General features: G+C 40.9%; 1 protein-coding gene across 21 annotated transcripts in view; it reads right to left on the bottom strand.

Moving 5' to 3' along the window:
* Positions 1-12,568, bottom strand: part of POLN (DNA polymerase nu) — a 171,399-nt gene that overhangs the window by 109,259 nt on the left and 49,572 nt on the right. For all 21 annotated transcript variants that reach the window (XR_011502393.1, XR_011502392.1, XR_011502390.1 and 18 more), the window contains 2 exons: positions 8,592-8,675; positions 8,183-8,278 (listed from right to left, as the gene is read on the bottom strand). Coding sequence is in view for 17 of the 21 variants with exons in the window: in XM_044767962.2 (XP_044623897.2) it covers positions 8,183-8,278; positions 8,592-8,675 (180 nt within the window). In the remaining 4 variants the exon portion in view is untranslated. The remainder of the gene's footprint in view (positions 1-8,182; positions 8,279-8,591; positions 8,676-12,568) is intronic.

Here is a 12,568-nt window from a genome sequence, read left to right as displayed (position 1 = left end):
TTTCATTTACTTCTGCTCTAAGTTTTATTATTTCCCTCCCTCTGCTGACTTTGGGCTTTGTTTGTTCTTCTTTTTTCTAATTTCACTAGGTGTAGTTTCAGATTATTTATTTGAGATTTTCCTGTTTGTTGAGGTAGGTCTGTATTGCTCTAAATTTCCCTCTTAGCACCGCTCTTGCTGCATCCCATAAGAGTTAGTATGTTGTGTTTTCAATTTCATTTGTCTCCAGGTATTTATTTCTCCTTTGATTTCTTCATTGATCCAGTGGTTGTTCAGTAGCATATTGTTGAATTGCCAGATATTTGTGCCTTTCTCAGCTTTTCTCATGTAGTTGATCTCTAGCTTCATAGCATTGTGGTCATAAAAGATGCTTGATATGATTTCAGTCTTCATAAACATATGGTCTATCTTTGAGAATGTTTCATGTGCACTTGAGAAGAATGTGTATACTGCTGTTTTTGGAAGGAATGTTTTATATATATATCTATTAAGTCCACTTGGTCTAGTGTTTCATTTAAGGCCACTGTTTCCTTGTTGACTTTCTGTCTAGACGATCTATCCATTGATGTAAGTGGGGTATTGGGGTCCCCTACTATTATCATATTCTTCTCAATTTCTCCCTTTAGATCTGTTAGTAGTTGCTTTATATACTTTGGTGCTTCTGTGTTAGGTGCATATATATTCATAAGTGTTATTCCCTCTTGGTGGAATGTCCCTTTTATCATTATATACTGCCCCTCTTTTCTCTCACTGTCTTTTCTACCTTGAAGTCTGCTTTGTCTGATATAAGTATGGCAACACCTGCTTTCTTTTGCTTGCAACACCTGCTTTCTTTTGCTTGCCATTTGCTTGGAGTATCATCTTCTATCCCTTCACTCTGAGGCTATGTTTGTCTTTAGAGTTGAGATGTGTTTCCTGGAGGCAGCATATTGTTGGGTCTTGTTTTTAATCCATCCAGCCACTCTGTGTCTTTTGATTTGAGAATTCAATCCATTTACATTTACAGTGATTATTGATGTATGAGGGCTTAATACTGCCATTTTCTCTCTTGTTTTCCTGGTGTTTTATATTTCTATTGTTTCTTTTCCCTTGTATTTCTGCCAATTTAGTTTGGTGGTTTTCTATGATGGTTTTCTCAGTTTTCTCTTTATTTATGTTTTGTGGCTCTGCTCTGATTTTTTTTTTAGTGGTTACCATGAGGTTTGTATAAGAGATCTAATAGATGAGATAGTCCATTTTCTGATAGCCTCTTATCTCCATCAGCCTAAGCAGGTTCCATCCCTTTCCTCTTCCTCTTCTGAGTTATTGTTGTCTCAAATTATTCTTTTTTGTGTTGTGAGTTTGTCACTAAGTTGAAGTGTTTATAATTATTTTTGATGCTTTCTTTCCCTTTATCTTTTAAGTTATAATTGTTTGCTAACCTGTTCTTATAGAGAGCTGCAATTTTCTTATTTTGTCTGTTTATTTATCTCTTTGCTCAAAGCTTCATAAATCTTTGCCTTTTTGTTACAGGTAGGAGGGCTTCCTTCATCATTTCTTGTAAGGCAGGCCTAGTGGTGATGGACTCCCTTAGCTTTTGTTTATCTGGGAGAGCTTTTATTTCTCCATTGTATCTGAAGGATAGTTTTGCTGGATAGACTACTCTTGGCTGACAGTTTTTGTCTTTCAGTATTTTGAATATATCATTCCATTCTCTCCTAGCCTGTAAGGTTCCTGCTGAGAAATCTTCTTAAAACCTGATGGGAGTTCCTTTGTGGGTTACTTTCTTCTGCCTTGCTGCCCTTAATATTTTTTCTGTGTCATTGACTTTTGCCAGTTTTAATATTATATGCCATGGAGAAGGTCTTTTTCCATTGATGTAATTAGGAGTTCTATTGGCTTCATGTACTTGTAAGTACCCCAGGTTTGGGTAGTTCTCAGCTATTACTTCGTTGAATAACCTCTCTGCTCCTTTCTGCCTCTCTTCTCCCTCTGGAATACCTATAATCTGTATATTGCTTTTCCTAATTAATTTGGATATTTCTCAAATAATTTCTTCATTTTTAAAAAATCTTAGTTCTCTCTCCTCCACCTCTACCTGAGGCATATCTATATTTCTGTCCTCTCATTCACTAATTCTGTTCTCCATAACATCAGCTCTATTTTTTATGGTTTCTAGGTTATTTTTTACCTCATTAATTGTGTACTTCATATCCAGAATTTGCCTTTTCTTTTTTGAGTTTCAATCTCTTTGGTGAAGTATTCCTTCTGCTCAATAATTTTATTCCTGAGCTTGTCAAACTGTGTTCCTGAGCTTTCTTGTAACTCATTGAGTTTCTTTATGACAAATATTTTGAATTCTCTTGTCATTTAGATTGTAAATTTCTGTGACTTCAGGATTGGTTTCTGGAGACTTGTCATTTTTCTTCTGCTCTGAAGTGTTACTGTAGTTCTTCATGGTGTTTGATGAATTGACCCTTTGCCCACACATTTGTGGTAGTTTCAGTTTCCAGAATCCATGTGTCACCATTGGAGGAGAGCAGAAGCTGTGTTTTCTGGTCCTGTCCCGTCTGCTGGAAGTTGTGCAGGTAGGGATGCTCTGTGTTTGTGTGAGCTGGCCACAGCTGCTCTGAAGGTTGTGCTCATGTGGGCAGGAATTCTGTGCTGGGCAGGCAGGTTGGGCACCATAGGTGGGGCCTCTGTGCTTGGTGGATGGGTTGCTCTCATGCAGGCAGAGCTGCTGTGCTTGGCAGGGGACCGGCTGAGCTGTTGCACTAGGTGGGAGGGGTGCCTTCTTGCCTGCGCTGTGCTCAGTGTGCAGGTGCCTTCGCAGGGCTGAGACACTGTGACTCGGTGGGGAGCATTCACACCAGCGGGGCTGCCACGGCACAGTGGGCACTCCCACAGGCCAGGCTACAATTCAGAGCATTTGAATGGGCCCGGTTGCCCCCACCTCCTTCTACAGTTGCATCAGCCACTGTGTAAGGATCTGCGACCTGGCTTGCTGTCACTGGGGAGGGGGAGGGGTGCACCCACTAGTTCCACTGCCTCCCAGGGATCCAGTCCACCCACCTTCTGATGCACAGCTGCGTGGGTCTCTCAGACATCCTGTTGTACTGTGCATGGAACCCTCTGTTGGTTAATGAATGTCCACTTAGTTGTAACTTAGAGAGGAGAGACAAAGGGAACAACTCACTCTGCCATGATGCTGACATCAGTCCTCTGGAATTTATTTTTGTGTATGGTATGAAATAGATGCACTGGTCCCTTATCATTTATGTAACTAGGCATTATTACTCATTACTTTGCAGTGCCACCCCTCTCAGAGATCATGTGTTTTATACACACATACGGAGGTCTGTTTATAAATTCTCTATCCTGGGTCCATTGGTTTATTTGTTTATCCTTGAATCAACACTACACTGTACTGCTTAATTAATTCCTAGTAACTCCTATGCTGTATGATTACTCTTTATATCCAATAGATTAAGCCCTCTAATAATGCTCCCCAAGATTGCATTCACTCTTAGTTTTTTGCATTTCCATATAAATTTGGGAATCAGCTTGTCAATTTCTACAAAAAATTCCTGCTAGGGTTTTAAATAGAATTGTTTTGAATCTATAACTCAAATTGGGGAAGAACTGATGATATAATTTTAATGAAATAGTATAAACCATGGAATTGTATCACTCTCTGTTTGAATAAAGACTGAGGATACAAGAGTCTTGGCCAGCCAGGGACACACAAACAGGAGAACCAACATTGGTGTGCTTGGAGCAGGCATTGCCCAGGGGGAGGAATTCTGCCTTAGTATAATCTAGAATTGCAGTTTTCTTAGAAAAACTATCCCTGGGGGATGAAAGTGTATGAAAATACTTAGCCAAGAAACTGCCTAAGATCAACTAGCTCTCCCCACCCTGATACCTTACTCACAAAATAACATTCTAACCACAGTCTCCCTGTATATCTTGACTCAAGCCATCTGAGAACACTTGAAAAGAACTGAGTGTTTGATTTCATAAAACTTTGGATAAGGCCCTACCAGCATTGGTTAATGAGCAGAGGCACAGTGCCATAGCTGCCTGCCACTCCACTAGCTTTATCAAACACTCCCTGTGTTGGCTCCTGATACCACATTCTTCTCATCTCCCTTCTCTCTCTGACCACTCCATAGCCTCTCACTGGCACCTCCTCCCTGACCTCTAAATGTCAGTTTCTCAGAGTTTAAGTCTATGGTTATCAATGTTGGCTGCTTATTAGAATCAGACTCTGATCTGTGGATCAGTCATGGGCCTGGACACGGGCATTTTTCCAAAGCTCCTGTCAAGGTAGAGGACCACCATCCCAGGGTAACTTTAATAAAAATCAGCTGACCACTTCCAAGTGTGTATCTCCAGCACAAGACTTCTTACAGACCCAAATGCTTGTGCAACATCTCTGTGTCAATGTCTTGTGAACATTTCTGTCTTAACATGTCCAAGATTGAAAGCTTGACGTCCCCCCCAATAAACCACTCTTTTCTCAGCTTTCCCTGAGTAGTGGCCATCTCTTAGGTGCACAACTAAGAAAACCAGGAATTACTCCACATTCCTGACTTTTGTTCACACTCACATGAACTCACACTCACAGATGTTCCCTTCTGTTATAAAAGTTCTCTGAAAATGCATCTGCTTTGCTCCATCTTCACTGTTCTCACTTGGACTACTGAGACATCAGCCCCTACACTACAGCAGCAGCCTATTAATGAGACTCCTCCATTCTCCAACCAGTTACAAGAGTGGTCTTTTTAAAATATAGCTAACACATGTTAGAATGGCCCGAATCCAAAACACTGACACCCCATGCTGATGAAGATATAGAGCAACAGGAACTCTCATTCATTGCTGGTGGGAATTTAAAATGGTACAGCCACACTTGGAAGACAGTTTGGTGGTTTCTTACAAAACTAAACATACTCTTACCATACGATCCAGCAATCCTGCTCCTTGGTATTTACCCAAGGGACCTGAAAACTTATGTCTACACAAAAACCTGCACACGGATATTTACAGCAGGTTCATTCATAGTTGCCAAAACTTGGAAGTAACAAGGTGTCCCTCAGTGGGTAGATGCATAAATAAACTGTAGACCATCCAGACAATGGAGTATTATTCAGTGCTAAAAATAAATGAGCTATCGAATCACAAAAAGACACAGAGGAACCTTAAATGCATTACTGCTAGGTGAAAGAATCAAATCTAAAAAGGCTACATGCTATATGATTCCAATGCTATATGATTCTATGCTATACAACATTCTGGAAAAGGCAAAACTATGGAGACAGTAAAAAGATCAGTGGTTGCCAGGGGTTGAGAGGAGAGAGGGATGAATAGGCAGAACACAGAGGACTTTTAGGGAGTGAAACTACTCTGTATGATACTATAATGGTGGATATATTATATCCATCATTATATCATTACACATTTGTTAGAATCCATAGAACGTACAACACCAAGAGTGAACCCTAATGTAAACTATGGACTTCAGGTAATAATGATGTGTCAATGCAGGTTCATTCATTGTAACAAATGTACCACTCTTGTGGGGGATGTTGCTAGTGGGGGAGGCTGTTGTGGGGGGAGGACAAGGGGTATACAAGACTTCTCTGCACCTTTTGCTCAATTTTGCTGTGAACCTAAAACTACTCTGAAAAATAAAATCTAATAAAACCATATCTAAGACCACAGTCATGTCCTTTTGAACCATTCCAGGCCACCCGTTTTATCCAGTCTAAATCCCTCCCCATGGGGAGAGGAATAGGGAAGGTGAAGAGAAGTAGGGAGAAGGAGTCTTAATGTCAAATTTAGAACCACGCACATGTGTTGCCTAATAAAACTTAATCTTTTACTAACTTTTATGTTAAAAGTATGACTTGATTAACTAAAGAAGAGAATAAGGCTAATATGATTGATGTCAATCATATCTTTGTGAAAAAAAATTAAGGTCATTGTCTCAATTCTGTCTACAAAAGAGCACATCGACACCAGAAGAGATTACATTTCCTTTCTTACGTTGTTAGTTGTCTGCAAGCACTAAGGAGCAGCAAAGGGAAGGGCAACACTGCCAGCTGGTGCCAGGACAGAGAATAAATCAGCCCGAGACCCCCAGCTCAGGTGTGGGTTTCCCAGGTACTGCCATTGCTGGAACTTTAGGGCATACTGCCCACATCTGTCATACGGGTGCTAAAATCCATGCTGGAGTCTCTCCAGGAAGATGGGTTCTGCTCCCTGCTGTCACGGTGCTCCATGAACAAACAACAGACATTCAGTTCAGCCCCACCAGGTGGTAGCTCTAGGCAGTTTGGTTCTGGGAGGTGACAAACAAGTCAGATGAGGTCTTAGATCTGTGTAACCTACATCTTAGTGGAATAAGCAAACAAGTAAGTGAGATAACTTTAGGTAATGGAGAGTTGTATGGAAAAAACAAATCAAGGTGAAGAAATAGGTAGTGATGAGGGCCTTGCTGTCATCTGTGTGACCAGAGGAGGTCTTTCTGAAAGCAACACTTAAGCTGACAATCAGAACCAGCCATGCAAAATCTGTGGGAAGAGTCTCCAGACCGAGAAAAGAGCTTGTGCAGAAATCCATGGCATAAACAGTGTGCTCAGTGCGGTGCAGGGAGTAAGGAGGAAAGGAGTGATAGGAGGCAAGGCAGACCCACAGGCCAGAGGACACCTTAAATAAAATCCAGAGCTTGGATTTTATTCTGAGTCTCACATGAAGCCATCAGAAGTTTAAGTCAGGGGAGTAACACGACTTTTCTAATGTTTTAAAAGATCCTTCTGCCTGGATGTGATAAATAACCCGCAGGGCTAAGAGTAGAAGCTGGGAGAGTGCTTAGGAGGCTTTAAAGAATCTAAGTGGGAGAAGACTAAGGGGTGACAGTGCTGGAGGGAAGCAGGCTAATTCAAGACATATTTTTGTAGGTAGAGATCCTGAGACTTGCTGTGGGGTGAGTCTGAAAGAAAATTAAAGATGACTTGTAGGTTTTTGGATGAAGTAGCTAATAACAATAGCCAATACTTATTGGTTTTTGAGAACTCATATGTAAGGCACGGTCCTAAATACTGTTTTACACCCACACCCACACACACACACACACTCTCTCTCTCTCACACACGCACTTGTTGAATTCTCACAAGATTCAAGTAGAGAGGCACTATTATGATCCTTCTTTTACAGATAAGGAAACTAAGGCACAGAGCAGTCAAGTAACATGGCCCAAGCTGTGCAGGTAGGCAGGGTGGCTGACTCCACTGCTGTTGCTCCACCCACTGCTGGTCCCCAAGGACACAGGAGGACAGGCCATTCACTAAGATAAGGAAGACTTGGGGAAGAAGGCAGATTCAAGTCCCTTCAGTAGAACATCACTCCACAGAAGTCCGTGACTCAATAGATAACTGCCACCTGAACCCCCTGAGGGCCAGGTGTGGGGAGAGTCAGTGAATGTGGGGCTCCTCCAGGGCTGACACAAGCAGAAAGTGTAGTGCTGGAGGGGCACTATGCACAGAGAAGGAGTCTAGAAGGAAGCTTTCCTCTGCTGCGAAGTCAAATGTTGAACAAGAACAGAATGTACAAATTGGAGCCTAGTTCTCACCATAATAACATGAATCCACTTATTTACTGACCTCTACCCTGCATGCTTTCAGTAATATTACTTATTGGCTTCTAAATGTCTACTTCTACTCTGCAACTTTAATAGAGTAGAATCTCAGTACTCCCTGTCTTTTAAAAAATGTATTCCTCTCAAGAGAAGAGCACCTAAAATTTTCTAAAATAAATCTGGGGAAAGGAGAAGGCTGAAGACCTTTCCCATTTCTAGTCTCTTGCAGGGGCATGAAACAAAGAGGTCATGACTAGATTGTCAAGAATCTGGTTTTCAGAACAAAATTCCACCAAATTGTCCTTTTCAGGAAATCAAGCCAACGGATTGCTTCTGGAAAACTGTACTGTCTGCCTCTTTCTCCTTGGTTCATAGGGAGGACGGCAACCGTGGGGTAGGAGCACTTCTGCCATAAAGAGGAAACGATCAAACTGAACTGCTCCATGGTGGTTGCTGCTGGCAGGTCCCACTGCTGGAAGCCAGGCTGGTCTGGGAGTTGACTCACATGTGGTGCAGTTACACTATCAATTTCAAAAAAAGAGGACGATTCTCAAACCTTACCATGGCTTCTGATGTGGACAGGTGTCCCTGCAGCCCCGTTTTGGGAAGAGTCTCCCTTGGCCTCAGCAGGTGCAGCTTTAGTTTGCCAAAGAGGATCTTCAACAAAAGAAATTTCATGTGATGAGAGAGTCCCAGATTTGAGAAAAATCAAACATCACTATAACACAGTTAAAGCGACCAACCAGAGAAGACATACCCGATTAGATGTTACAAAATGCATAAATTCTGATTTAATACTTTTCTTGGATTTAAAGGCTTTGAAGTAATGAATCTTAATGTGAGAGAACATGAATAACTTAAATAGTTTTAAGATAATCAACGTAAAATAATATTTATAAATTCAGAATGAATCTTCCTTTAACCCCTGAATAAGAAGTATATTTTATAAAAGAGTAAAATTTAGCTTTACCTCTCGAAGCTGATTATTACTTGTTATAAGAAACTGTTCTCCTGCAACAAAATGGGCTTCTTGCTCCAATTCCTTGAGACGAGACTGTGAATGTGATAAACATAATTTATCTCATTGTTTTCACAATTTAAGATTATTTAATTTTTTCATCAAACAAATCCCAAACAAAAGCTCTTATGAGAATAAAAACTAATCTACAATTTACCAAAATGGACATTAAAAACTACATATTTTGACTCATGGTGGAATATTCAGGCTCACAGAATCATTCTCCACCAAACCTAAGGAAGCAAGCTGAAAGAAGCAAAAGTAGTAAATAATACACCAAAATGAAGGAAGGAAAGAATGAATTCTCTAGCAATATTATGACTAGAAAAGGGACCCAGCATCACATCATAAACTTCCAGATATCGAAAGATCCCAAGGCAGAAGAGTCAGGACCAAGCCGCATGGTGACTACAGCGATGACCATGTAGAGGCTTTCCTCCTGACAGAGAGCAGCTGCAGGAGAAACAAGCGACAGCACTCTGGACAACCACACCAGCCCAAATGGGGACACAGCCAGGGATGAGTGGTGCTGAGTGTCAACTTAGAAAAGCAGCCAGCTGTTTTACTCGCAAAACAAGTCTATGTAGGAATAGACCAAAAAGCTGCAATTTTGAATGTGCATGCTATGGTAAATCTAAGGCAAATCTACAAAACAAAAGAGGGGAGCTGCTTCTATAGAGAAAAACGGGGAGAGGGAGGAGCTGTTCCAAAGGATGGTCCACTGGGGGCAGCAACAACTTCTCATTAGCTGAGCTGCAGCGTCTCTCATTGCCTGGGCTGCTGTCTCGCGGGGAGAGAAGTCTCCCTTCCTCCTGATCAGTAGGAAAGTAGTAAACACTTTCCTGTCTTGAGATGCAAGCATACTTCTCTTTCTATTTGGAGTAACTGACAGTGTATGATAGGGCTTGAGGGCTCCCCCTACAGGCCTTCCTGACTCCTACGTAGTTAAGGTTTCTCTTTTTCATTTCACTAGGGCACAGATGGTCCAGGTGAAAAAAACCAAACATACCTTATGAAATAGCTGATAAATACAGCGCTGAGCAGAGCAGAGCAGTAGGACACGCTGAATTAATAAACCCCTCGCCTCCCCACCATTTTAGTCAGAAAAGAAGGCCAGTACTTTAAAAAAAATTATAAAAGAAAAGAGAGAGCAGAGCCTAAACCAATCAACTCTGGTGAAATATCATCTGCATCTACTCTTTATCAGAAGAGAAGTGCCTTTAGGCTAAAATTCTGAAAGAAGTTTACAAATAGGGTCCAGAGAAATCACGAGTGGGACAAGTATAATACAAAAAATAGTATCTAAGCAAAAAGAAAAACCTAGAAACAATTTTCTCAGTTAAAGTATGCCAAAACTCTGTAGTCAAAGAAACAAATGATAACAAGAAAAACAAAAGAACAAAAGCATTAAAAGACAGATAATGGATCACTTCAGGAATAAGTCATACCTTAGGAAACAAAAAATTCAGTAACAAATTGATCTCAAAGAATTAAGAGAACATGAGCTTCCAGCTAAAATGGTACAATAAATTCACACATTAATGCATTCCTTGTGTTTAAACACACAGCAGTAATGGATTAGTATAAACAGAGAAAAATAAGAAGACAGTTTGGAAAACCCCCACAAAACATGAATGTCTCTTTGGAGCAGAAATAGATGAGAACTACAAAGCAGCAGCAGGGCTGAGGCCAGGGCCCAGCTGGGCACTGGGGCCAGCAGCCAGGCTGGAGCTCCGGTCATGCAGCAAAACAGGGACTGAAAGTGCTCCATTCACGAGCGGAAGCGGGAGCCAGGTTGCATCAGTTACCTACTGCCCCATAACAAACCACACCAAAACAACCACCATTTTGTTTGTTCCCATTTCTGTGGGTCGGCAATTTGGGTTGGGCTCAGCTAGGTTGATTGTGCTGTCCTTGTGGCATCACAGGTAGAGGTTTGCATATTTTTCATTAGAAAGATTATTTCATTATTTCAAATATTTAGCCCATTTAAAAACTGTGTTAACTGGCTTTTTCTTATTGATAGGAGTTCTCCATAGAGTCTGCATAGGAATCCTTTGTCATACACATTGAAAATACAATCAAAATCCAAGCAGGTTTTTTTTTTAAGTATATCACATAATTTTATAAGGAAATGCAAAGAGCCTAGAATAGCCAATACCATGTGGAAGAACAAAGATGGAGAATTTCTACTATAGGATATCAAGACATACTATAAAGCTACTGTAACTAAGCCAGGGGAGTATTAGCACAAGGATAGACAAATAAACCAATGAAACAGAATAAATTCCAGAAAAAGATCTACACATATACAGAAACCTGATTTAAGACAAAGACACTACTCTAATTCAGTGGAGAAACAATGGCACTTTTAATAAATGATGCTGAAATAAATGGAAATCCATTCGGGGAAAAAAAATCTTAACTGTACTTTATACTATATAGAAAAATTAATTTGAAATGGATGATAGGCTTAAAACACTACAGCTTATAGAAGTAAACGCAGGAAAATATCTTTCCTAGAGGGCAAAGAGTTCTTAGGGGCCGGCCCGGTGGCGCAGCAGTTAAGTTCACATGTTCCGCTTCTTGGCAGCCCAGGGTTCACCAGTTCGGATCCCAGGTGCAGACATGGCACCGCTTGGCAAAAGCCATGCTGTGGTAGGCGTCCCACATATAAAATAGAGGAAGATGGGCATGGATGTTAGCTCAGGGCCAGGCTTCCTCAGCAAAAAGAGGAGGATTGGCAGTAGTTAGCTCAGGGCTAATCTTCCTCAAAAAAAAAAAAAAAAAGAGTTCTTAGCACAAAAAAAATCTTAAATGTTTAAAAAATGGTTCATTGGACTTCATTAAAATGAAGAGATTCTGGGCCAGCCTGGTGGCATAGTGGTTAAGTTTCCATGCTCTGCTTCAGTGGCTGGGGATTGGCAGGTTTGGATGCCAGGAACGGACCCAGCACTGCTCATCACGCCACACTGTGGTGGCATCCCACATAAAATAGAGGAAGATTGGCACAAATGTTAGCTCAGAGACAATCTTCCTCAAGTGAAAAAAAAAGAGGAAGATTGGCAACAGATGTTAGCTCAGGACCAATCTTACTCTCACAAAAACAAAAAAACAAAAAATGAAGAGATTCTGTTCAACAAAAGACACCACTATTAAAGTGTGAAAAGACAAGCTAAAACATAGCCTGGGCCAGATAAATATTTTGGGCTCTACGGGCCACATATATTCTCCATTACATACTCTTCCCTATTTTTGTTTATTTGTCTGTTTGTTTCTAAAAAACTGTAACAACCAGGGGTTGACCCAGTGGTGCAGCGGTTGAGTTCACACGTTCTGCTTCAGCAACCCAGGGTTCACCAGTTCAGATCCTGGATGTGGACCTATGCACCGCTTCTCAAGTCATGCTGTGGCAGGCATGCCACATATAAAATACAGCAAGATGGGCACAGATATTAGCTCAGGGCCAGTCTTCCTCAGCAAAAAAGAGGAGGATCGGAGGGCAGTTGTCAGCTCAGAGCTAATCTTCCTCAAAAAACCCCACAAAACTGTAACAACCACTCTTAACTTGCAGGCCATACAAAAATAGGCCACAGAATAGTTTTGGCCCACAAATCATTGTTTGCCAAATCCTGGACTGGGAGAAAGTATATTTTCAATATATATTATAAAGGACTGACATACAGAAGATATAAAGAACTACAAATCAATAAGAAAGTCAGTTAACTGAAATTTTAAAATAGGCAAAGTCTTTGAAAAATTGGATCACAGAAGAGTATATCCAAAATACCATCAATCATATGAAAGGTGCTCAATATTATACTCATGAGGGAAATACAAATTAAATCCACAGGTACAACTACAGACCCATCAGAATGGCTAAAGTGAAAAGAGCGATAGTACTGCATGGGTGAGGATATAGCAAATGG

This window comes from Equus asinus, chromosome 3 (assembly GCF_041296235.1).
Source record: "Equus asinus isolate D_3611 breed Donkey chromosome 3, EquAss-T2T_v2, whole genome shotgun sequence".
In the NCBI taxonomy this organism is placed as follows: domain Eukaryota; kingdom Metazoa; phylum Chordata; class Mammalia; order Perissodactyla; family Equidae; genus Equus; species Equus asinus.
The sequence above is the reverse complement of the archived record's forward strand: the minus strand, read 5'-3'. Positions and strand labels throughout refer to the sequence as shown.